Below are 26,971 nucleotides of genomic sequence, written 5' to 3' on the forward strand. Positions count from 1 at the left end.
AAGCATTTGTAGGCATTTTTTTTTCAAACACATAGGGTGTGTCTGTCTATATATGGACAAATAAGTTTAAACATTTCAACTAATCGATTGGTCCAGAGACAGGTTGACTCTCGGTCAACCCAGATTTCCTTTAGTTGGGGACGCAGCCCAGCTACCACAACACAAATACGCAATGCATGTCTCTCACACACAGCAAACCCACATCAAACACACAGTTAACACCACAATAACATGACATCAACCCAAGAAACATACACTCACATGCATACCCCCACACAGTCAGTCATTCAGAGGATGTTAGTTTGTTTGTCATGTTTAAGGCACAGCAGAACCAGTACAATAGGACTGCTGCATGCTGCATTTATGTGGAAGTATTTTCCCTATTTCTTTAGTTTGAGTTGAAGACCTTCAAATAAGCCCTATACAAACAATTACTTTAAACTGAATGAGGGAACTGGACTGTATCTGATTGAATGGCATACATACCATGTCTCTGACGTTCACCGGACACTTGCGCTCACATAAGGTTTGGACAATCACAATGTTTCCACTGGCAGCTGAGGGAGAAAATAAGAGAATCATTAGAACTCCTAAAATGTCTTGTCTACCATGGAGTTATATATGGCACTAATACAAAACGACATGTCAAAGATCTCCCACAGGAGCCAGGCATGACTACTTCTATAGCCGTTCATTGCCTGAATAGAACTCCACTGTGTCCAACATGGTGGAATTATCCTACAGTTGTTCATAGCTGGAAGTTGGAACCCTGGAGATAATTAGGCAGAACCTGGCAGTAGAGAGTCTCCTGTGTAATTGATATGGTCCCTTTATACAGTTCTCTTTGATCCAGGTCTTTCATCCAAAGATAAAAGCATCCCCTGCCGGCTGAAAGCTCTCTAAAATGGTAGGAAACTCTCCAGTACGCCTCCAATTTCACAAACACTAACAACTGGAACAGCACTCCTGTATCTAATATCTGTCTAACTAAGTTGCCTATTCATTGACTAGTGTCACAGTGAGTGTACAGCGAAATATGTTTTTCTTTGAGCCATTCAAGAGTACAGTACATGTATGGTTCACTCCAGGCTTAGAAACATTCCTGTCATCTACTGTACGGAGACACATAATGGGTAGTCTGGTGTTAGAGCTGCAGCTAATCTTCTGTAATCATAAGCAGGCCTTTTAGCTGAGGTACAGCAGGGTGCAATGGATGGATGGTGAGATAGATTGGTACTGTCATAGTTGCAGCTGGAGGACCGCAACTGAAACAGGGGAATGGGGATCAGGTGCTTAGTAGATTCGCTATCTGCTGCTTTGCGTCTAAGAAGAAGAATCATTGAGACGTGTTATCCTCCTAGTTTGATGGGTGTCAACTTAAGTAATACAAATTAATCTAATTTCAGGTTGAATCTTTAATTAATGGTTAAATTACAATTTCCCAGCCATAACTTTTCATACTTTTATGTAGGCATTATAGAGCCCGTAATCATAGGTATAACACTCATTAAGTTATTTCTAACCAAGTCTTACCTGCATGGTGAAGAGCTGTCTTCCCTGAGCAGTCCAGAGCATCCAGCACACATTTACTCTGGTGGGAAAACACAGGTTTAGGTCAACATCTATATGACCATATTATTATTTTTTATCACTGTGATGGTTGATCTGAAAAATGTGACTGAGCCTTAATGAACTGTGTTTGCTAAGAGTATGTCAGATGTTTTTGAGATGCATTTTAATTTGGAGTTAATGAGAGTGCCCTTGCATCAGATTTCTGACTGTGTGTCAAGTCAATCTGTATGGGCAATGGCTTAGCTGTCCATTAATTTGACAGGTATTACCAGAGAGGGAAGGATATGTATTACATCTGACTTCAGCTTCCCAACTGTTCAGAAAATGGTCTCAATCTCAGCATAGATAGACATACAATTAACCCACTGAAAATAGGCTACATATCATCACAAAAATAGCTTTAGTACATAATTGCTATACCAAAGCTTTGAATTGCATGTACCACAGAGCTGCTCAAAAAGTTAGATCCATTCTCTAAACAAGGTATAAGGATGACTGATATTAGCATTGAGTAGATGAAACCATTCACTCAGATCATATTAAGAGTTAGCCATTCTGATTGATGGCAAAGTATAATCTTGTATGGACAGTGAGTGTGGTGCAGCCTTGAGTCTGACAGCTTCATAAATAATTGTATCCATACAGTTATGACATGCTGAATAATACTAACTAACAACAGTTCATGCACAGATAATGTATTCTTAATATCTGAACTACACAAAAATCCCTGAACTACAATAGGACTTGAACCAGCTGTCCACTGTACTGTACTGTACGGTACTGTACTGTACTGTTTTCCACAGGCTATCAATATTGCTCCTGCATAAGCCTTTTATATTGTGATCTTATGTATGGCTAAACTGAGGTCATATCAGGGTTGTGTGGAAGATAGAGAGGAGGTCATGTGTTAGATCAGCAGATACACTAGGACAGACAGGAGGATCACCAGACAGAACACAGACAGATATCACATGCCTCCCATCACAAGACTGTGTTACACTCAGTCAGTGAACCCATCTTCACAATGGTCAGAGTACATTTTTAAATTGTGATTCAACAACAAGCACAACTGTTTAAGCTCTCCGGCATAGAAATGACCTACCCAAGAACAAATCAATGGCTTCAGCCGATACAGTCAGTGAGTGAGTTATCGGTCACCATTTATGTTTGCAGTTTCATTCATTCAGTAGCTCCATCTTACCTGTATAAGGTTTTTGGCACACTCCTGATGGTTGTTTTTGACAGCGAGGTGTAAAGCACTAAAACCTGAGGAGAAAAAGACATCCAGGTAAGACATATTTTCGTTGCATTCAACTCCCAAGTACAAATCAAATCAAACTTTATTTGCCACATGCGCCGAATACAACAAGTGTAGACTTTACCATGAAATGCTTACTTACAAGCCCTTAAACCAACAGTGCAGTTCAAGAAGAAGAAAAAATTTACCAAGTAGGCTGAAATAAAAAGCAATGATAAAAAGTAACACAATAAGAATAAAAATAATGAGGCTATATACAGGGGCACCGGTACCGAGTCAGTGTGCGGGGGTACAGGCAGTTGAGGTAATCTGTACATGTAGGTGGTGGCGAAGTGCCAATGCATAGGTAACAAACAAACAGCGAGTATCAGAAGTGTACAAGAGGGGGGGGGGGTCAATCTAAATTGTCCAGTGGCGATTTTTATGAATTTTTCAACAGTCTAATGGCTTGGGGGTAGAAGCTGTTGAGGAGCCTTTTGGTCCTAGACTACTCCGGTACTGCTTGCCGTGCGGTAGCAGAAAAAACAGTCTATGACTTGGGTGACTGGAGTCTCTGACAAATCTTGACAAATCTTGGGTGACTGGAGTCCCATGACAAATCTTTTCAGTCTCCTGAGGGGGAAAATGTTTTGTCATGCCCTCTTCACGACTGTCTTGCTATGTTTGGACCATGATAGTTCGTTGGTGATGTGGACACCAAGGAACTTGAAACTCACGACCCGCTCCACTACAGCCCCGTCAATGTTAATGGGGGCCTGTTCAGCCCGGCTTTTCCTGTAGTCCACGATCAGCTCCTTTGTCTTGCTCACATTGAAGGAGAGGTTTTTGTCCTGGCAACACACTGACAGTTCTCTGACCTCCTCCCTATAGGCCGTCTCATCGTTGTCGGTGATCAGGCCTACAATTGTTGTGTCGTCAGCAAACTTAATGATGGCGTTGGAGTCGTGTTCGGCCACGCAGTCGTGGGTGAACAGGGAATACAGGAGGGGACTAAGTACACACCCCTGAGGGGCCCCAGTGTTGAGGATCAGCGTGGCAGACGTGTTGTTGCCTACTCTTACCACCTGGGGATGGCCCGTCAGGAAGTCCAGGATCCAGTTGCAGAGGGAGGTGTTTAGTCCCAGAGTTCTTAGCTTAGTGATAAGCTTCGTGGGCACCATGGTGTTGAACGCTGAGCTGTAGTCAATGAACAGCATTCTCACATACAGTGGGGAGAACAAGTATATGATACACTGCCGATTTTGCAGGTTTTCCTACTTACAAAGCATGTAGAGGTCTGTGATTTTTATCATAGGTACACTTCAACTGTGAGAGACGGAATCAAAAAAAAAAATCTGAAAATCAGAGTCTAGGGTTTCTGGGATAACGGTCTTGATGTCAGCCCTGACAATCCTTTCAAAGCAATTCATGGCCACAGACATGAGTGCTATGGGTTGGTAGTCATTTAGGCAGGTTATATCCAGGTGAGAAAGGGCGGTGTGGAGTGTGATTACATATCTGCAACCACTAGCAGTCATGTCTGTAAACACTATCAGTCATATCTATAACCACTAGCACTCATGTCTGTAACCACTAGCAGTCATATCTGTAACCACTAGCAGTCATATCTATAACCACTAGGAGTCATATCTGTAACCACTAGCAGTCATATCTGTAACCACTAGCAGTCATGTCTGTAACCACTAGCAGTCATATCTATACCCACTAGCAGTCATGTCTGTAAACACTAGGAGTCGTATCTGTAACCACTAGCAGTCATGTCTGTAACCACTAGGAGTCATATCTGTAACCACTAGCAGTCATGTCTGTAACCACTATCAGTCATATCTATAACCACCAGCGGTCATATCTATAACCAATAGCAGTTAAATCTGTAACCACTAGCAGTCATGTCTGTAACCAATAGCAGTCATATCTATAACCACTAGCAGTCTATCTGTAACCAATAGCAGTTAAATCTGTAACCACTAGCAGTCATGTCTGTAACCACTAGCAGTCATGTCTGTAACCACTAGCAGTCATATCTGTAACCACTAGACTCTAACCACTAGCAGTCATATATATAACCACTAGCAGTCAAATCTGCAACCACTATCAGTCATGTCTGTAAACACCAGCAGTCATATCTGTAACCACTAGCAGTCATATCTATAACCACTAGCAGTCATATCTGTAACCAATAGCAGTTAAATCTGTAACCACTAGCAGTCATGTCTGTAACCACTAGCAGTCATGTCTGTAACCACTAGCAGTCATATCTGTAACCACTAGCTTCTAACCACTAGCAGTCATATCTATAACCACTAGCAGTCAAATCTGCAACCACTATCAGTCATGTCTGTAAACACTAGCAGTCATATCTGTAACCACTAGCAGTCATGTCTGTAACCACTAGCAGTCATATCTGTAACCACTAGCAGTCATGTCTGTAACCACTAGCAGTCATATCTGTAACCACTAGCAGTCATATCTGTAACCACTAGCAGTCATATCTATAACCACTAGCAGTCTATCTGTAACCAATAGCAGTTAAATCTGTAACCACTAGCAGTCATGTCTGTAACCACTAGCAGTCATGTCTGTAACCACTAGCAGTCATATCTGTAACCACTAGCCTCTAACCACTAGCAGTCATATATATAACCACTAGCAGTCAAATCTGCAACCACTATCAGTCATGTCTGTAAACACCAGCAGTCATATCTGTAACCACTAGCAGTCATATCTATAACCACTAGCAGTCATATCTGTAACCAATAGCAGTTAAATCTGTAACCACTAGCAGTCATGTCTGTAACCACTAGCAGTCATGTCTGTAACCACTAGCAGTCATATCTGTAACCACTAGCTTCTAACCACTAGCAGTCATATCTATAACCACTAGCAGTCAAATCTGCAACCACTATCAGTCATGTCTGTAAACACTAGCAGTCATATCTGTAACCACTAGCAGTCATGTCTGTAACCACTAGCAGTCATATCTGTAACCACTAGCAGTCATGTCTGTAACCACTAGCAGTCATATCTGTAACCACTAGCAGTCATATCTGTAACCACTAGCAGTCATATCTATAACCACTAGCAGTCTATCTGTAACCAATAGCAGTTAAATCTGTAACCACTAGCAGTCATGTCTGTAACCACTAGCAGTCATGTCTGTAACCACTAGCAGTCATATCTGTAACCACTAGCCTCTAACCACTAGCAGTCATATATATAACCACTAGCAGTCAAATCTGCAACCACTATCAGTCATGTCTGTAAACACCAGCAGTCATATCTGTAACCACTAGCAGTCATATCTATAACCACTAGCAGTCATATCTGTAACCAATAGCAGTTAAATCTGTAACCACTAGCAGTCATGTCTGTAACCACTAGCAGTCATGTCTGTAACCACTAGCAGTCATATCTGTAACCACTAGCTTCTAACCACTAGCAGTCATATCTATAACCACTAGCAGTCAAATCTGCAACCACTATCAGTCATGTCTGTAAACACTAGCAGTCATATCTATAACCACTATCAGTCATATCTATAACCATTAGCAGTCATATCTATAACCACTAGCAGTCATATCTGTAACCACTAGCAGTCATATCTATAACCACTAGCAGCCATATCTGTAACCACTAGCAGTCATATCTATAACAACTATCAGTCATATCTGTAACCACTAGCAGTCATATCTATAACCACTAGCAGTCATATCTGTAACCACTAGCAGTCATATCTGTAACCACTAGCAGTCATATCTGTAACCACTAGCATCATATCTATAACCACTAGCAGTCATATCTGTAACCACTAGCAGTCATGACTGTAACCACTAGCAGTCATATCTGTAACCACTAGCATCATATCTATAACCACTAGCAGTCATATCTGTAACCACTAGCAGTAAAATCATACTTGAGAAAAGTTTTTGGGCAGATTAGTTCTACAGGGAATGTTCACCTACAGTATGCTCAGGATATATTCACATTATGTAAATAGCTCTGCCTTCAAATATTCATCTCGATCTCAAATCAAAACAAACTTTATTTGTTACTCGCGCTGAATAAAACAGGTGTCGACCTTACCGTGAAATACTTACTCACAAGCCTTTAAAAAACAAATCAGTTCAAGAAATAGCAAAAAAAATAAAAAAAATAAACTAAAGTAAAAAATTATAAAAAGTAACACAATAAAATAACAATAACGAGGATATATACAGGGGCTACCGGTACAAAGTAAATGTGCGGGGGTACAGGTTAGTCGAGGTAATTTGTACATGCAGGTAGGGGTAAAGTGACTATGCATAGATAATAAACAGCGACTAGCATCAGTTTAAAAACAAATGGGGGGGGGGGGGGGTGTCAATGTAAATAGTCCGGGTGGCCATTTGATTCATTGTTGGGCAGGCACAGTACCAGGTTTGTAGTCCACTAACCTGAGGCATCTATGACAGATGTGTCCGCTCCATGGGCCAGCATGACTGCCAGACATTCAGTTTGACCACGGGTAGCAGCCACATGGAGACTGTATGGGGAGAGAGAGACAGCACAGAGCAACAACATAATCAGTCTAACAGAAGGGAGATTCAACAGGTCATTGGATGAATAAACAGAAAGTACAGCAATCAATTCTGAAAAAAGAAATCCCTACAATTCCTTCTACAAAAAGAAAATAAAGGTCATTGACATCGGTCAATTTAATTTTCACTGGCTAGATCTGCTTCTTTAAGGTGGAAACATCAAGAAAAGGTTAAGTAGTGTGGGGACTATTGAATTCTGTGCTAGAGAATGAGTTTATTCAGCATTCGCCAATGTACTGATTATGTTCTGAGCTTTGCCTTTCGCATGTGTTGTTAGAACAGGGTTAGTGCACTGCTGTGGATCAATGAGCATTGCTCTCTAGGCCATCACGCAGACTCACGGGGCTAACACACACACAGAGCTAACACAGGCAGCCGGGTGACCCATAGGACCACTCCACTGAAGAACATGAAAACAGAGCAATTACCACTGCTATAGAGGATGTCTTCACTACACTGAACAGACATTGAAACAGGAAACAGCATAGCAGATTTGGAAGAAAAAGCAAAACCATTTCTTCCAAATAGTTGTTGTCACCTATTTAATGAACAGGGATTATCTAATATAGGAATACTGAGATAAGCAAGTGTTTAGACTATTTCATTGACCTTTCTCATGAAATGTATTCCCCTCAGAATGGAAAGCAATTTAAAACACACTTGCCTGAAGAACATGTTTGATATGCTTGGCACAGACCGATAACTTTCAGGAGTAATTCAGTATTCTACAACAGCTTCCTCAGATAGGCCATATTTCAACACCAATTACACTTCCTCAAGTACATCAACTGCAAGGTCCATGCAGGGAATTGTAATCTGCTTTACCAAATTTCTATCAGCATGTTAAATGTGCAACCAGAGGGAAAAAACTCTAGACCACCTTTACTCCACGCACAGAGATGCATACAAAGCTCTCCCTCGCCCTTCATTTGGCAAATCTGACCATAATTATATCCTCCTGATTCCTGCTTACAAGCACAAATTAAAGTAGGAAGCATCAGTGACTCGGTCAATAAAAAAGTGGTCAGATGAAGCGGATGCTAAGCTACAGGACTGTTTTGCGAGCACAGACTGGAATATGTTCTGGGATTCTTCCGATGGCATTGAGGAGCACGCCACATCAGTCATTGGCTTCATCAATAAGTGCATCGATGACGTCGTCCCCACAGTGGCCGTACGTATATACCCCAACCAGAAGCAATGTATTACAGGCAAACATCCGCATTGAGCTAAAGGCTAGAGCTGCCACTTTCAAGGAGCGGGACTTTAACCTGGAAGCTTATAAGAAATCCTGCAATGCCCTCTGACGAACCATCAAACAGGCAAAGTGTCAATACGGGACTAAGATCGAATCGTACTACACCGGCTCTGAAGCTCGTCGGATGTGGCAGGGCTTGCAAACAATTACAGACTACCAAGGGAAGCACACTCGAGAGCTGCCCAGTGACACGAGTCTACCAGACGAGCAAAACTACTTCTATGCTCGCTTTGAGGGAAATAACACTGAAACATGCATGAGAGCACCAGCTGTTCTGGACGACTGTGTGATCACACCCTCCACAGCCGATGTGAGTAAGACCTTTAAACAGGTCAACATTCACAAGACGGATTACCAGAACGTGCACTGTGAGCATGCGCAACTAAATGGCAAATGTCTTCACTGACATTGTCTTCATTTTGTCTTCATTTTCAACCTCTCCCTGTCCAAGTGTGTAATACCAACATGCTTTAAGCACACCACCATAGTCCCTGTGCCCAAGAACACTAAGGTAACCTGCCGAAATGACTACCAACCCATAGCACTCACATCTGTAGCCCTGAAGTGCTTTGAAAGGATGGTCATGGCTCACATCAACACCATTATCCCGGAAACCCTAGACCCACCCCAATTTGCATACCGCCCTAACAGATCCACAGATGATGCAATCTCTATTGCACTCCACAATGCCCTTTCCCACCTGGACAAAAGGAACACCTATGTGAGAATGCTGTTCATTGACTACAGCTCAGCATTCAACACCATAGTGCCCTCAAAGCTCCCTGTTCACTCATGACTGCACAGTCAGGCACGACTCCAACACCATCATTAATTTTGGTGACGACACAACAGTGGTAGGCCTGATCACCGACAATGACGAGACAGCCTACAGGGAGGAGGTCAGACCCCTTGCCGTGTGGTGCCAGGACAACAACCTCTCCCTCAACGTGATCAAGACAAAGGAGATGATCGTGGACTACAGGATAAAGAGGACCGAGCCCATTCTCATTGACGGGGCTGCAGTGGAGTAGGTTGAGAGCTTCAAGTTCATTGGTGTACACATCACCAACAAACTAACATGGTCCAAGCACACCAAGACAGTTGTGAAGAGGGCACGACAAAACCTATTCCCACTCAGGAGACTGAAAAGATTTGGCATGGGTCCTCAGATCGTCAAAAGGTTCTACAGCTGCACCATCGAGAGCATCCTGACTGGTTGCATCACTGCCTGGTATGGCAACTGCTCGGCCTCCGACCGCAAGGCACTATAGAGGGTAGTGCGTACGGCCCAGTACATCACTGGGACCAAGCTTCCTGCCATCCAGGACCTCTATACCAGATGGTGTCAGAGGAAGGCCCTAAAAATTGTCAAAGACTCCAGTCACCCTAGTCATAGACTGTTCTCTCTGCTACTTGCACATGATCATCTGATGATTTATCACTCCAGTGTTAATCTGCTAAATTATAATTATTCGCTCCTATGGCCTATTTATTGCCTACCTCCTCATGCCTTTTGCACACAATGTATATAGACTCATTTTTTCCCTACTGTGTTATTGACTTGTTTATTGTTTACTCCATGTGTAACTCTGTGTTGTTGTCTGTTCACACTGCTATGCTTTATTTTGGCCAGGTCGCAGTTGTAAATGAGAACTTGTTCTCAACTAGCCTACCTGGTTAAATAAAGGTTAAATAAATTATTATTATTTATTTTTTTAAATACCGCATGGCAAGCGGTACCGGAGCGCCAAGTCTAGGTCCAAGAGGCTTCTAAATAGCTTCTAGCCCCAAGCCATAAAACTCCTGAACATCTAATCAAATGACTACACAGACTATTTGCATTGCCCCCCCCCCCCCCGTCTTTTACACCGCTGCTACTCTCTGTTATTATCTATGCATAGTCACTTTAATAACTCTACCTACATGTACATATTACCTCAATTACCTCGACTAACCGGTGCCCGCGCACATTGACTCTGTACCGGTACGCCCTGTATATAGCCTCGCTATTGTTATTTTACTGCTGCTCTTCAACTACTTGTTACTTTTATTTCTTATTCTTCTTCGTATTTTTTAAACCACATTGTTGGTTAGGAGCTTGTAAGTAAGCATTTCACTGTAAGGTCTACACCTGTTGTATTCGGAGCATGTGACTAATAAAATTGAATTTGATTTTATATTATGATTCATTTATAATAACAAGCACTAGTGGAAGGACACAATTTAACTCCTAGAAGACAATAAATCAGTATTAATTAATGATGATGTCTTTGTTCTTGCAATAACACATCATGCAATGAATGGAATTAGGCACATTTTAATAATGATTCAGACTACATTGATGACGTGCATGATTCCTGTGTTTTTGTCTAATTGTCTGTGTGTGTGCATGTGTGTTTTGTAATAATAATCATAAAATGTATTGTGCTTTTAGACACCAGCAGTTTCCATACGTTCCAATCATTATCCACAAATTATCCATGGTGACACTGGCTGTTTACAAAGCGTGTTGGCATTTATTGGGATGACTCATGTATTGGAGGCAGCTCTGCAGGGTAGTCACTAGCCATACAATCTGAGTTTAACCTTAATTAACCACACTGCTAACTTAATTCCTAATTTTTGTTTTCATGATTTTTAACAACAATTTTTAACAATATATAGCCAATTTTGACCCATCTGGAGGAAATCGCTCAGTGCTGCCTCTAGGACAAGATTCATCCCAATAAAAGTCAACCTGCATTTGGGAATGCCATGCCAGTCAGTGTGTGTCCTTCTGGGAAACCTGGGAAGGTCAGGGATGTAAACAATGGTCTCTTCGTACGGGTGACTTAAAAGACACATTGTGTGGCTGCCCATTGTGAGCGATTCCCCCTCAAAGTAAATCACTAAATATATCTAGGTCAGTGGTGTTGACTTTCACTAGTCTCTGGCAGTGCAGCTCTATCTGTAGAAGTCAGAAAGAGGTCAAACATGAACATTATCAGGTCCAGTTAGAAAGCATGGCCATGGTCACATCCATTCAGAGCCTATAGAAATCAGGAAAATATCAGGACACAATCATGCTGTGTGATAATTGGGAGCTTCTTAAACACACAAAGGAGACCATGCCTACTGTACATTATGGGAATTGTATATATTTTTTATAGGCTATCATTGAAAGGCCATTGACCATCACAGGTCTGTGCACATGGAGTAAGACACTAAAATAGAACAGGAATTCCTGTTGACATTCATACGTGTTACAATATAATGCAATTTAGCTTTTAGCACATATTCATTATGGAATAAGAGGAAGGGCAAAGCAAAAACCAAAAGGAGAAGGAATAAAGGAGATGACTGATGACATGACTCAAGTAATTAAATAGCATATAATTATATTTCTGTTGTGCTATACTTAGCAACTCATTGTCGGTGCAGTCAATAAGAACCAGTGATTTGCCTAACTTTTTATTTTTTACTTTCTCTAACCATGATAAAATCTCTAACTAATCTAACTCCACATGACTGATTCCTCCTTCAACAGAAGTCGTCTCAAGGTACTGTATCTAAGGCAGTTCAGTTCAGTACAGTAGCATCTCCAATAGTGACAAGGACTATGGCTTATCGATCTGAACAGTTGCCTGGGGCAATTATATCACTATCAACTATTGTACATGTGTCATCATAGAATTTTGAGGGAATATCTAAGTACTGTAACTTCACTGCTGCACTGAAACGGTATCAATATTGGAATGTTAGATGTTTCAGGGAAGATGAGCAGAAATGTGATTGATTTTAACAATAAACATTACTATACTGATATTCCACAATGTCCCTTAATTCAGTTTGCACAACACACATCCTAAGCGGTCCCAATTCCCTGTTTCTAATCTGTGTCTGACCAAACCCTGTCCCTCAACCCTTGATACTCACGCTGACTTGCCCTCACTGTCCAGTTTGAACGCGCTGGCTCCTTTCTTGGTGAGGAGGGAGGCCACCTTCTCTACCTCCCCATGTTCCACAGCTGCCATGAGGCGCTCATCATTTTTGCTCCATTCATGGGCCTGAGGAGAGAGAGATATAAAACATTACAGAGGTTAATGCTTCTCATTCACAGTTGAATATATCTATTACTGAATCATTACTGTTCAAATCCTGTGTGGCGAAAACCACAGCCCCTTACCCGTTGTAGACAATTAGCATAAAAGATGAAAGACGTCATAGCTGTTCGTTGGTTTTACGCCACCGTGAACCTAACGCAATTCAGCCTGTGAACGCGGCCAGCCATGTCTCTCTGGTAACCTCTAGTATAGAGGGTGATTATCCCATTTAGACCTAATCCTTAAGTAGGGAGCTTCCTATTACATAACCTGCGGAACACACATTTCATTAGGCATGCTGCACCAGGGCTCTGTTTCAACACCATCAACAGAAGATTGTTTCACTTTCAACATATTTTCAACCTTGAAGACCGTGGCCAGTCATGACACGACAGTCATTCAGTTCGAAACGCTTTTGCTTATCCTTTGCTTTCTCACCTGAAAGCATTGGATCATATTTCTGTGATAACACAATGCCTAGGGAAGCCAGCATCCCCCTGCACCTAAACCATAAAATCAATTCCTCAAATGAAAGCTTCTCTGCAGAGATTTACATGGGCATGAATTTCACCAGAGCCCATGAACGTTTGAAATGCACTGAAAATGACTAATGTCCTAAACTCAGTTGCAGTCCATTTTCACAACGAATTTCCCTCATTTGTAATCCTGACTGACTGTCAAGATGTACAGGGCTCCAGCCTGACCTCATAGTGGGGGCTGTGTGTTCCTTCTGGAGGTTACTGGCTGGCCTCACTGACTCTGTCCTACCCTGCCTGGCATGCTCATACACACAGGCTTGATTATAGCAGCCATGCACCCATTCACTTCCATCTATTCGTAGGGGTAAGGCACTGGCTTAACTGTTAGGATGATGGGAGGCTCAGTCTGAAAGAGAATAGTTATGAACCGGGGGAAGGAGTATCTATTCTCTCCACGCACGCACGCACACGCACACGCACACGCACACGCACACACACACACACACACACACACACACACACACACACACACACACACACACACACACACACACACAGACAGACAGAGAAAGGAGGAGGAGGGAAAGTAAGGTGCATGACGCATGTACTGAGCTTTACAAATCTGACATCTTAATTTGATCACTCTTTTGTCACATAGAATTTTCCTGCATGGCAGGAAATGCAAAATCTAAAGTTTGTAATTTCCACTTAAAAATGTGCTCTAATGACTTGATTTGCCCCAACCCCTACAAAAAATGTAATAATCCACATAATAATTTACGTTTCCAGTTGCTGCAGGATTATTTTCCTGCTGTGAGAAGCAGGGTCAAATTAAGATAGCGCACCTGTATGTGCTCCTTTGAAATAAACTGTCTGGTCTGGTAGCTCGCATCAATTCAGTTTTTTTTAGGGCCATGATCCTTCCATAGAAGTGTCATCATAAGTCAAGATTTCTATAATAGACAGATATTTCACAAGGCCAAGAGGTTTTGAAGTATATGAATGGTAGGAGATGCTATTCCATGGTGTCCTTTCCTAAGCTATTTCAAAGTTAAGCTATATTGTTAGTTCTTATGGGTTCTACCATCTCTACACTGCCACGTGAGTGTAGTGTAGAGGTATGCATAGATCACCTGCAGAAAGAGTAGAGGGGTAGGGCTGTGATGGGTATTGAATAACCGTGTAACTGACGGTTACGGATAAAGACCGCCATGAAAATAAAATAACAGTCAAAACCGTTTAAATAGGCCTACTTAAAAAAAAAATGTATTAACATGTAGATAAACTTGACCTAAGAGCGGGAGTGTTTACTAATTATTATAAGCAATTGATTTGCTAACTTAATCTGTCTACATCTCCTCCTCTTTCCAACATTTGTTTGATGCACCAGCAGCTAATCCATTAGTATACGGACTGGTATACAGTCTGTTATAAACTGGGTGGTTCAAGCCCTGAATGCTGATTGGCTGACAGAAATGGTATATCAGACGTATATCATGGGTATGAAAAAAACATAGATTTTTACTGCTCTAATTACGTTGGTGCCCAGTTTATAATAGCATTAAGCTATTAACGGCTAAGGGCTGTGTCCAGGAACTTTGCGTTACGTCGTGCCTAAGAACAGCCCTTACCCGTGGTATATTGGTCATATACCACACCTCCTTGGGCCTTATTGCTTAAATATACCACGGTTGTCAGCCAATCAGCATTCAGTGCTCAAACCACCTAGTATATATCGTAATTGCTGGACTATTAAGCGCACCTGAATATAAGCCGTACCCACTGAATTTTTTTAAAATATGTATTTTGTACATAAATAAACCGCACATGTCTATAAGCCGCAAGTGCCTACCGGTACATTGAAACAAATGAACTTTACACCGCCTTTAAACGAAACACGGCTTGTAACAAAAATAAATAGGCTTTTAAACGAAACATGGCTTGTAACAAAAATAAATAGGCTTTAACGAAACACGGCTTGTAACAAAAATAAAAAAAATAGCAGTAAACAGTAGCCTACCAAGAAAGTCAAACTTCATTGCGGTGGCGATTGTTTTGGCTTTCAGTCGGATCTGCACAGTTGAAACACCTCGGCCGTCTGCTCTCTGTGTGTTGATCCAGTCTTCAAGCTCATTTTCTAGTTCGGGCCATCTGCTTTTCTTCTCTGAAAGCTTTTGTTGTCTTTTTGCACTGAGTCAGTTCCTCACGCTGCTGTTTCCAACATCTTATTATCGACTCATTAAGGCCAAGCTCCCGTGCAGCAGCTCTATTTCCTTTTCCAACAGCCAGATCGATCGCCTTCAAATTGAAAGCTGCATCATATGCATTTCTCCGTGTCTTTGCCATGATGAGGGTGACAAAATGACTACCGTAATCAGAATGATGGGAAGTTTAAGCGCTCGATTTACGTCACATTATGTGACGGTGCTCAGTTTTTTTTGCGGCGTGAATCTTGTGAAAAAATAATAATCATAAATTAGCCGCGTCATTGTATAAACCGCGAGGTTCATAGCGTGGGGAAAAAGTAGCTGTCACGTTCCTGACCTGTTTTCCTTTGTTTTGTATTCATTTTAGTTGGTCAGGGCGTGAGTTGGGTGGGTTTGTCTATGTTTGTATTTCTATGTGGGTTTTTGTGTTCGGCCTGGTATGATTCTCAATTAGAGACAGGTGTGTATTGTTTGTCTCTAATTGAGAGTCATACAAAGGCAGCCAGGGTTTCACTGGTGTTTTGTGGGTGTTTGTTCCTGTGTCCTTACAGGACAGTTGAAGGTTAGTCACGTTTGTTGTTTTGTAGTTTGTAGTGTCTTGTTTGCTGTTTTGATTAAAAGATGGCTTATTTCCCTCAATCCGCATCTTGGTCCTATCCATGCTCCTCCTCGTCTAAGGGGGAGAACAACAATGACTGCCTTTACAGAAACACCCACCACAACAGGACCAAGCGGATTGAGGAGAGAGAACAAGAACTAAAGCAATGGAGAGAAGAGGAATGGAGTTGGGAGCAAATTTTCAATGGAGAAGGACCCTGGGCTAAGGTGGGAGAGAATCGCCGCTCTCGGGAGGAGAAGAAGGCAGCCACAGCCCAGGAGCGCAGGTATGAGGGTACGCGGCTAGCACGGAAGCCCGAGAGGCTCACCCAAAAATTTCTTGGGGGGGGGCTAAAGGGGAGTGTGGCGAAGCCGGGTTGGATACCTGAGCCAACTCCCCGGGCTTGCCGTGGAGTAAGAGGGCGTCGTACTGGTCAGACACCGTGTTATGCGGTAAAGCGCACGGTGTCCCCAGTACGCGTGCTTAGCCCAGTGCGGGCTATTCCACCTTGCCGCACTGGGAGGGCTAGGTTGGGCATCGAGCCGAGTGCCATGAAGCCGGCCCAACGTATCTGGTCTCCAGTACGTCTCCTCGGGCCGGTGTACATGGCACCAGCCTTACAGGTGGTGTCCCCGGTTCGCCTGCATAGCCCAGTGCGGGCTATTCCACCTCGCCGCACTGGCAGGGCTACGGGGTCCATTCAACCTGGTAAGGTTGGGGAGGCTCGGTGCTCAAGAGCACGTGTCCTCCTTCACGGTCCGGTATATCCGGCGCCACCTTCCCACCCCAGCTCAGTACCACCAGTGCCTACACCACGCACCAGGCTTCCAGTCCATCTCCAGAGCCCTGTTCCTCTTCCACGTACTCTTCCTATGGTGCGTGTCTCCAGCCCGGTGCCTCCAGTTGCGGCACCACGCACCAAGCCTCCTGTGCGTCTCCAGAGCCCTGGACGCACTGTTCCTTCTCCCCGCACTCGCCCTGAGGTGCGTGCCCTCAGCCCGGTACCTCCAGTTCCGGTACCACGCACCAGGCCTAGAGTGCGCCACGAGAGTCCAGTGTGCCCTGTTCCTGTTCCCCGCACTCGCCCTGAGGTGCGTGCCCTCAGCCCGGTACCTCCAGTTCCGGTACCACGCACCAGGCCTATAGTGCGTCTCAGCCGGCCAGAGTCTGCCGTCTGCCCAGCGGTGCCTGAACGGCCCGTCTGCCCAGCTCCGTCTGAGCCATCTGTCTGCCCAGCGCCGTCTGAGCCATCTGTCTGCCCAGCGCCGTCTGAGCCATCTGTCTGCCCAGCGCCGTCTGAGCCATCTGTCTGCCCAGCGCCGTCTGAGCCATCTGTCTGCCCAGCGCCGTCTGAGCCATCTGTCTGCCCAGCGCCGTCTGAGCCGTCTGTCTGCCCAGCGCCGTCTGAGTCGTCCGTCTGCCCAGCGCCATCTGAGTCGTCCGTCTGCCACGAGCCATTAGAGCCGCCCGTCTGTCCCGAGCCAGTAGAGCCGTCCGTCAGTCAGGAGCCGCTAGAGCCGTCCGTCAGTCAGGAGCTGCCAGAGACGCCCGCCAGTCAGGAGCTGCCAGAGACGCCCGCCAGTCAGGAGCTGCCAGAGACGCCCGCCAGTCAGGAGCTGCCAGAGACGCCCGCCAGTCAGGAGCTGCCAGAGACGCCCGCCAGTCAGGAGCTGCCAGAGACGCCCGCCAGTCAGGAGCTGCCAGAGACGCCCGCCAGTCAGGAGCTGCCAGAGACGCCCGCCAGTCAGGAGCTGCCAGAGACGTCCGACAGTCCGGAGCTGCCCTACAGTCCGGAGCTGCCCTACAGTCCGGAGCTGCCCTACAGTCCGGAGCTGCCCTACAGTCCGGAGCTGCCACTCAGCCCGGACCTGCCGGAGTCCCTCAGCCCGGACCTGCCGGAGTCCCTCAGCCCGGACCTGCCGGAGTCCCTCAGCCCGGACCTGCCGGAGTCCCTCAGCCAGGACCTGCCGGAGTCCCTCAGCCAGGACCTGCCGCCCCTTATCCCGGTGCTGCCCCTTATCCCGGTGCTGCCCCTTATCCCGGTGCTGCCCCTTATCCCGGTGCTGCCCCTTGTCCCGGTGCTGCCCCTTGTCCCGGTGCTGCCCCTTGTCCCGGTGCTGCCCCTTGTCCCGGTGCTGCCCCTTGTCCCGGTGCTGCCCCTTGTCCCGGTGCTGCCCCTTGTCCCGGTGCTGCCCCTTGTCCCGGTGCTGCCCCTTGTCCCGGTGCTGCCCCTTATCCCGGTGCTGCCCCTTCATTTAGGTGGGGTTAGTGGGAGGGTGGTCATTGGGAGGGGGATAAAGAAGCGGGGATTGATTATGGTGGGGTGGGGACCTCGTCCACCGCCAGAGCCGCCACCGTGGACAGACGCCCACCCAGACCCTCCCCTAGACTTTGTGCTGGTGCGCCCGGAGTTCGCACCTTAAGGGGGGGGTTCTGTCACGTTCCTGACCTGTTTTCCTTTGTTTTGTATTCATTTTAGTTGGTCAGGGCGTGAGTTGGGTGGGTTTGTCTATGTTTGTATTTCTATGTGGGTTTTTGTGTTCGGCCTGGTATGATTCTCAATTAGAGACAGGTGTGTATTGTTTGTCTCTAATTGAGAGTCATACAAAGGCAGCCAGGGTTTCACTGGTGTTTTGTGGGTGTTTGTTCCTGTGTCCTTACAGGACAGTTGAAGGTTAGTCACGTTTGTTGTTTTGTAGTTTGTAGTGTCTTGTTTGCTGTTTTGATTAAAAGATGGCTTATTTCCCTCAATCCGCATCTTGGTCCTATCCATGCTCCTTCTCGTCTAAGGGGGAGAACAACAATGACTGCCTTTACAGTAGCGGCTTATAGTCCGGAAATTACGGTAATAGGCTATATATTATAGGCCTGCTAAAGTGAATATAGGCCTAGACCACCTGTGCTATAGGCAACTCTAAAAGACAGAAGAAAATAAATATTGTTGGAGTTTACCCTTATCAATAAGTGGTTGCACAAATTTAGATAAAGCACTCTATCAAAAAGTAGTGTCACCATAACAAGCCATTGCTTTACTAAAATTGATCCAGTTGATCAATGGACACGTTGATCATTAGACTATGGACAGGCTGATCATTATGCTATTGACAGGTTGATCATTAGGCTATGGACAGGTTGATCATTAGGCTATGGACAGGCTGATCATTAGGCTATGGACAGGTTGATCATTAGCCTCCAGTATTTATGCTGCAGTAGTTTATGTGTCGGGGGGCTAGGGTCAGTTTGTTATATCTGGAGGACTTCTCCTGTCTTATACGGTGTCCTGTGTGAATTTAAGTATGCTCTCTAATTCTCTCTTTCTCTCTTTCTTTCTCTCTCTCGGAGGACCTGAGCGCTAGGACCATGTCTCAGAACTACCTGGCATGATGACTCCTTGCTGTCCCCAGTCCACCTGGCCGTGCTGCTGCTCCAGTTTCCACTGTTCTGCCTGCGGCTATGGAACCCTGACCTGTTCACCAGACATGCTACCTGTCCCAGACCTGCTGTTTTCAACTCTCTAGAGACAGCAGGAGCGGTAGAGATACTCTTAATGATCGGCTATGAAAAGCCAACTGACATTTACTCCGGAGGTGCTGACTTGCTGCACTCTCGACAACTACTGTGATTATTATTATTTGACCATGCTGGTCATTTATGAACATTTTAACATCTTGGCCATGTTCTATTATAATCTTCACCCGGCACAGCCAGAAAAGGACTGGCCACCCCTCATAGCCTGGTTCCTCTCTAGGTTTCTTCCTAGGTTTTGGCCTTTCTAGGGAGTTTTTCCTAGCCACCGTGCTTCTACACCTGCATTGCTTGCTATTTGGGGTTTTAGGCTGGGTTTCTGTACAGCACTTTGAGATATCAGCTGATGTAAGAAGGGCTATATAAATAAATGTGATTTGATTTGATTTAAGGGTTCTCTGTAGAAAGCCAGAATGCTTTGGAATGTGTTTGATGGAGGAGAGGAGAGCGATGTGTAGATATAGGGAAGACAGATGGATATCTGTGGATTAGGTGAAGGAGGGGTTGAGGTCAGGAGGTGAGGGGTGAGGTCAGTTCCCCTTAAGGGAGTAATCAGGGTTAGTATTTGGTTACCTTCTTTCTCTTGGGCATAAACTAAGGATTGGAGAGAGGGAGTGTCTTAACTTCTCTAGGGTAGGGGGCAGCATTCGGAATTTTGGATGAAATGCATGCCCAAATTAAACTGCCTGCTTCTTGGACCCAGAAGATATGATATGCATATAACTGGTAGATTTGGATGGAAAACACTCTAAAGTTTCCAAAACTGTTAAAATAGTGTCTGTGAGTATAACAGAACTGATTTGGCAGGCAAAAACCTGAGAGAAATCCATTCAGGAAGTAGTTTTTTTTTGGTTTTGTAGTTTTCTATTCAATACCATTACAGTATCCATTGACTTAGGACTCAAATTGCAGTTTCTATGCCTTCCACTAGATGTCAACAGTCTTTAGAAATTGTTTCAGGCTTGTATTCTGAAAAATTAAGACATAAGAGCAGTCTGAATGAGTGGACCCTAAAGTGTCACAGAGCTTTTTCATGCGCGAGACCGAGAGAGTGCGTTTCTTGTTAACCTTTTTCAATTGACGACGTTATTGTCCGGTTGAAATATTATCGATTATTTAGGCTAAAAACAACCTGAGGATAGAATATAAACATCGTTTGACATGTTTCTATGAACTTTACGGATACAATTTGGATTTTTTATCTTCCTGTTTTGATTGCGTTTGAGCCTGTGGATTACTGAAGAAAACGCGCGAACAAAACTGAGGTTTTTGGATATAAAGAGACTTTTTTGAACAAAAGGAACATTTATTGAGAAAATGAATGTCTGCTGAGTGCAACCATATGAAGATCATCAAAGGTACGGGATTAATTGTATCTCTATTTCTGACTTGTGTAACTGTTCTACTTGGCTGGTAACTGTTTGTAATGATTTGTCTAGTGGGCTATGTTCTCAAATAATCGTAAGGTATGCTTTCGCCGTAAAGCATTTTTTAAATCTGACACCGTGGTTGGATTCACAAGAAGTTAATCTTTAAACCTATGTAAAATATGTTTTGTTTTCTGAATTTATTTCTGTATTTCTGTATTTGAATTTGGCGCCCAGCAGTTTCACTGGCTGTTGAAGAGGTGGGACGCTAACGTCTCACGTACCCAAGAGAGGTTAAGTAGGATGTATATAACCACTGGAGAGAAATGTTTTGCTGTCTGATTACAGCTGTACAGAACCTTTGGGAAGAATTCAACTTGGTTAACCTGTTATGGCTGCAAGGGGCAGTATTGAGTAGCCTGATAAAATGTGTCCATTTCAAACGGCGTCGTACTCAATTCTTGCTCGTACAATATGCATATTATTATTACTATTGGATAGAAAACACTCTCTAGTTTCTAAAACTGTTTTGAATTATTTCTCTGAGTGAAACAGAACTCATTCTGCAGCACTTTTCCTGACCCGGAAGTTGAAAGTCTGAAATCGAGGCTCTCTTCCTCTTCATGCCTATAAATGGGCACAAGAGCTATTGGTATACATGCACGTCAAACACCTTCCTCTGGGTGTCAAGAAGGCTGTGAGAGAAGAAAGGAGGTGATTATCTCGATCTGGGATGGAATAAATCCTCTTGGAATGACGTGTACCCAACTTCCGGTACTCTGAAGAATGCAATTTGGACAGTGGGGTTGCCTTTTGTTTTGCTGACGTTATAGGCGAATATTATTTCCGGCTTTGATTTTATTTGATACATGTCACCATATCATCGTAACGTATGTTTTTTCAATATAGTTTCATCAGATTATTTACATTTTTTCGGGAGTTTTACCGTGTTCCGTTCTCTTCCGTTTGTTTACATGGAGAGATCCGTGCAACCCAGCTAGCGCGCTTGCTAAATGGAGAGAGAAAGTTGCCATTCTGAATCCAAACAACGACTCATCTGGACAAAGGACACCTTGTTCAACATTCTGATGAAAGATCAGCAAAAGTAAGACCCATATTATGATGTTATTTCATATATCTGTCGTAGTCGCCGGCGCCCAAGTGTTTCTATTGTGCTAAGCTAAGCTAATATAACGCTACATTTTGTTTTCGCTGTAAAACACTTTATCCATCGGAAATATTGTCTGGCATCACAAGATGCCTGTCTTTCATTTGCTGTACACTATGTATTTTTCAGAAACGTTTTATGATGAGTAATTAGGTATTTGACGTTGGTGTCTGTAAATATTATGGCTGCTTTCGGTGCAATTTCTGAATGTAGCTGCAATGTAAACTATGATTTATACCTGAAATATGCAAATTTTTCAAAAAAAACATATGCTATACAATAAATATGTTATCAGACTGTCATCTGATGAGGTTGTTTCTTGGTTAGTGGCTATTTATATCTTTATTTGGCCGAATTTGTGATAGCTACTGATGGAGTCAAAAACTGATGGAGTAATAAAAGTGGAGTCTTTTGCTAACGTGGTTAGCTAATAGATTTACATATTTTGTCTTCCCTGTAAAACATTTTAAAAATCGGACATGTTGGCTGGATTCACGAGATGTGTACCTTTCATATGCTGTATTGGACTTGTTAATGTGTGAAAGTTAAATAAAATAAAAAAATATCTTTTGAATTTCGCGCCCTGCACTTGAAGTGGCTGTTGTCATAAATGTACCGACGTCGGGCTTGCACGCCAAACAGGTTAATGAAGCTGCCAGTTGAGGACTTGTGAGGCGTCTGTTTCTCAAACTAGACATTCTAATGTACTTGTCCTCTTGCTCAGTTGTGCACCGGGGCCTCCCACTCCTTTTCTATTCTGGTTAGAGACAGTTTGCTCTGTTCTGTGAAGGGAGTAATACACAACGTTGTCCCAGATCTTCAGTTTCTTGGCAACTCCTCACATGGAATAGACTTCATTTCTCAGAACAAGAATAGACTGAGTTTCAGAAGAAAGTCCTTTGTTTCTGGCCATTTTTAGCCTGTAATCAAATGCTGATGCTCCAGTGTCACGCCCTGACCATAGAGAGCCTTTGGGGTTCTCTATGGTGCAATAGATCAGAACGTGACTAGGGGGTGTTCTAGTCTTGAATTTCTATGTTGGTGTGAGTATGGTTCCCAATTGGAGGCAGCTGATGATCGTTGCCTCTAATTGGGGATCATACTTAGTGTGGTCCTTTTCCCACCTGCGTTTGTGGGATATTGTTTCGTTTTGGTTTAGTGCTATGAGCACTACGAACTTCACATTTGTTTATTCTTTGTTGTTTTTTGAAGGATCACTTTAATAAATATGTGGAACTTTACTCACGCTGCGCCTTGGTCCGCTTATTATGTATACGACGAACGTGACAGAATATCCCACCACTACAGAACCAAGCAGCGTACCATGGAGGTAAAGGAGAGCTGGACATGGGAGGAAATAATGGGTGGATGCGAGACCCTTCCTTGGCAGGAGTCGCCAAGGAGTATAGGAGGACAGCGATGACACCAGGGTCCGCGGCCACAGAAACCCCAAGATTTTTGGGAGGGGGCACAAGGGGCTGTCGGTCGAGGCGAGAGCCAGAGACTGTTGGGGAGTCGATGGAACTGTTGGAGGAGGGAGACCGAAGAGAAATGTTGGTTAGGTGTATTCGGTGTAGGGTATGATTCTCAATCAGGGACAGCTGTCTATCATTGTCTCGGATTGGGAATCATACTTAGGCAGCCTTTTTTCCTTTTGGGAGTTGTGGATAGTTGTCTGTGTTAGTGGCGTGTATAGCCCTAGTCAGCTTCACGTTCGTTTTGTTGTTTTTGTTGGCGACATTCATAAATAAAAAGAAATGTACACTCACCATGCTGGACCTTGGCACGGTCATTTCCACCCTGACGACGTTCGTGACAATATTACTCCAAAGCTAGCCCTTTTATGACTAGGGCTGATTTCAAGATTGTACTCACCTACAAAGCATTACATGGACTTTCTCCTACATATCTCTTCAATTTGGTCCTGCCGTACATACCTACACGTATGCTACGGTCACAAGATGCAGGCCTCGTTATTGTTCCTATAATTTCTAAGCAAAGAGCTGGAGGCAGGGCTTTCTCCTATAGAGCTCAATTGTTATGGAATGGTCTGCCTATCCATCATGAACCACCCTTGCTGTCTCTGCCTGGTAGGCTCCCCTCTCTCCACTGGGATTCTCTGCCTCTGACCCTATTACGGGGGCTGAGTTACTGGCTTGCTCGCGCTCTCCCAGGCCATCCCTAGGAGCGGTGCATTATGTTGTGCCAGGCTTTTCTCACTATACTCGACTTGAGTGGGTCGAGTCACTGACGGGATCTTGCAGTCCAGTTTTGACTCATGCGGAGGGGGAGATCTTTGTGGGCTATACTCTGCCTTGCTACCCCTCCCATCTAAGTCTTTAGTATCTATGCTGCAATCGTCAATGTCCCGGGGGCTAGGATCGTCTGTCCTATCTGGTGTAATTCTCCTGATTTATCTGGTGTCCTGTGTGATCTTATGTATGCTCCCTCTAATTCTCCCATCTCTCTCTCTCTACTCCCCTTCCCAGAGGACCTGAGCACTAGGACCATGCCTCAAGACTACCTGTCCTTACGATTCCTGGCTGTCCCTGTCCCCAGTCCACATGTTCCACCTGGTCATGCTGCTGATCTAGTTTCTGCTGTTCTGCCTGTGGCTATGGAACCCTGACCTGTTCACCGGAAGAGCTACCTTGTAATGCTGCTGATCAAGTTTGTTGTGTTCTCTCTCTCTCTCTCTCTCTCTCTCTCTCTCTCTCTCTCTCTCTCTCTCTCTTGACCTCTGAATGCTCGGCTATGAAAAGCCAAATGACATTTACTCCTGAGGTGCTGACCTGTTGCACCCTCTATAACTACCCTGATTATTATTTGACACTGCTGGACATCTATGAACGTTCGAACATGTTGAAGAACAATCTGGCCTTAATGGCCATGTATTCTTATAATCTATTCTTATATTCTTATACCCCTCAGAGCCTGATTCCTCTCTTGGTTTCTTCCTAGGTTCCTGCCTTTCTAGGGATTTTTTCCTAGCAACCATGCTTCTACATCTGCATTGCTGGCTCTTTGGGGTTTTAGGCTGGGTTTCTGTAAAAGCACTTTGTGACAACCACTGATGTAAAAAGGGCTTTATAAATACATTTGATTGATGACATTTGATTGATCGGTCAGTATAGTAAAATAATCAGTAGTAGGTGGTATTGCAGCAAGAGGTGAACCAGATCAAGACACAGACAGTAACAGACTTGGTCAGTGTAAAGTAAAGTAAGGGAGTGAACCAGACAGCCAGATAAAGGGACTATAGCGGCTGCAGACAGAACGTGTAGGAGGGTTAACACTAACCACAAGGATTACAGATGAATAAAGATACAGTGTAGCTACTGTATTTGGTGACAGGCCTGCTCTGCTCTGTTCTCCAACACCTCTGACATATAGACTGGGGTCAAAGTCCACATTAGCTTCCTGACCATTAGACCTACACTCCATCTAGATGTTCACATTTAGAAAAAGGTATAGAAGAAAGTTGTTTCACAGTTATTATTAATTGTTTTGCATACACTGTGTTCCTTCTGATGAGGAGCCTGCTGAAAAAAAACATTTCACAGTTTCAAAACTCTGCCGTTCCGACCTACATCCACATCCAGAGTTCACAGTTTTCTTTAATTTGCACCCAGGGGATGTCTGTGGAACTGTGGTTGCACCAGAATTACTCAAACTGCAGCTGAACAGAGAAGAACATCATAAAACTTAAAAAGACTAATGTGCTCCAGAAGAACTGACCAAACAGAACACTGAACAATATCGTGTAACTGTACTATGTAATACGGTAGATGAGACAGACACACAGGAAGAGGGCTATTGCTGCAGTGGTACAGTATGTGGATGCCTTAATAACATTATATTTGACAGATCTACAGTAGAGGACTAAGTAAAGCGGAATGCAACGCTCAAGTTTCAAAGGAAGTGACATTACATGGAATGGAATTCAAAACCACTGTAATATTGTCATGACTGGATGCTGTGCTGTCGTAAAATGCACAACTGTAACGATTGTCTACTTCGTCCTCCTCCTCAGACGAGGAGAGGCGAGAAGGATCTGAGGACCAATACGCAGCGTGATAGTTTTCCGACATAATGATATTTATTAAAGTAAAACAAAACACGAAAACACTATAACAGACTACAAAACAAATAAACGATGTAGACAGACCTGACTTGAGAACTTACAAACTATGAAGAACACACGAACAGGAACAGACTACATAAACGAACAAACAAACAAACCGAAACAGTCCCGTGTGGTGCAACATACAGAGACACGGAAGACAACCACCCACAACAAACAATGTGAAACAACCTCCCTATGTATGGTTCTCAATCAGAGGAAAACGTAAAACACCTGCCTCTGATTGAGAGCCATACAAGGTCAATTAAACCTGACACTTAACATCGATCAAACATCACAGACTGCCCACCCAGCTCACGTCCTGACCCACTAAACACAACTATACAAAAGGAAAACAAGGTCAGGAACGTGACATTACCCCCCCCCCCCCCAAGATGCGGACTCCGGCCGCAAAACTCAACCTCAAGGGGAGGGTTTGGGTTGGCATCTGTCCACGGTGGCGGCTCCGGCTCTGGACGCTATCCCCACACCACCATAGTCACTCCTCGCTTCCGTATCCCCCTCCCAATGACCACCCTCCAACTAAACCCACCTAAATTAAGGGGCAGCATCGGGATAAGGGGCAGCACCGGGATAAGGGGCAGCTCCGGACTGAGGGACGGCGGATCCTGGCTGAGGGACGGCGGGTCCTGGCTGAGGGACGGCGGGTCCTGGCTGGACGGCTCTGGCAGGTCCTGGCTGGACGGCTCTGGCAGGTCCTGGCTGGACGGCTCTGGCAGGTCCTGGCTGGACGGCT

At 44.3% G+C, this 26,971-nt stretch overlaps 1 protein-coding gene across 1 annotated transcript in view; it reads right to left on the bottom strand.

Moving 5' to 3' along the window:
- Window positions 1–26,971, bottom strand: part of LOC129813914 (ankycorbin-like) — a 68,613-nt gene that overhangs the window by 22,532 nt on the left and 19,110 nt on the right. Inside the window, exons 3-7 of the mRNA XM_055866539.1 lie at window positions 12,581–12,711; window positions 7,264–7,352; window positions 2,774–2,838; window positions 1,534–1,591; window positions 487–557 (exon numbers count right to left, since the gene is read on the bottom strand). Of these exons, the coding sequence (XP_055722514.1) occupies window positions 487–557; window positions 1,534–1,591; window positions 2,774–2,838; window positions 7,264–7,352; window positions 12,581–12,711 (414 nt within the window). The remainder of the gene's footprint in view (window positions 1–486; window positions 558–1,533; window positions 1,592–2,773; window positions 2,839–7,263; window positions 7,353–12,580; window positions 12,712–26,971) is intronic.

The sequence above is a fragment of the Salvelinus fontinalis genome, chromosome 2 (genome assembly GCF_029448725.1).
Source record: "Salvelinus fontinalis isolate EN_2023a chromosome 2, ASM2944872v1, whole genome shotgun sequence".
Taxonomy (NCBI): domain Eukaryota; kingdom Metazoa; phylum Chordata; class Actinopteri; order Salmoniformes; family Salmonidae; genus Salvelinus; species Salvelinus fontinalis.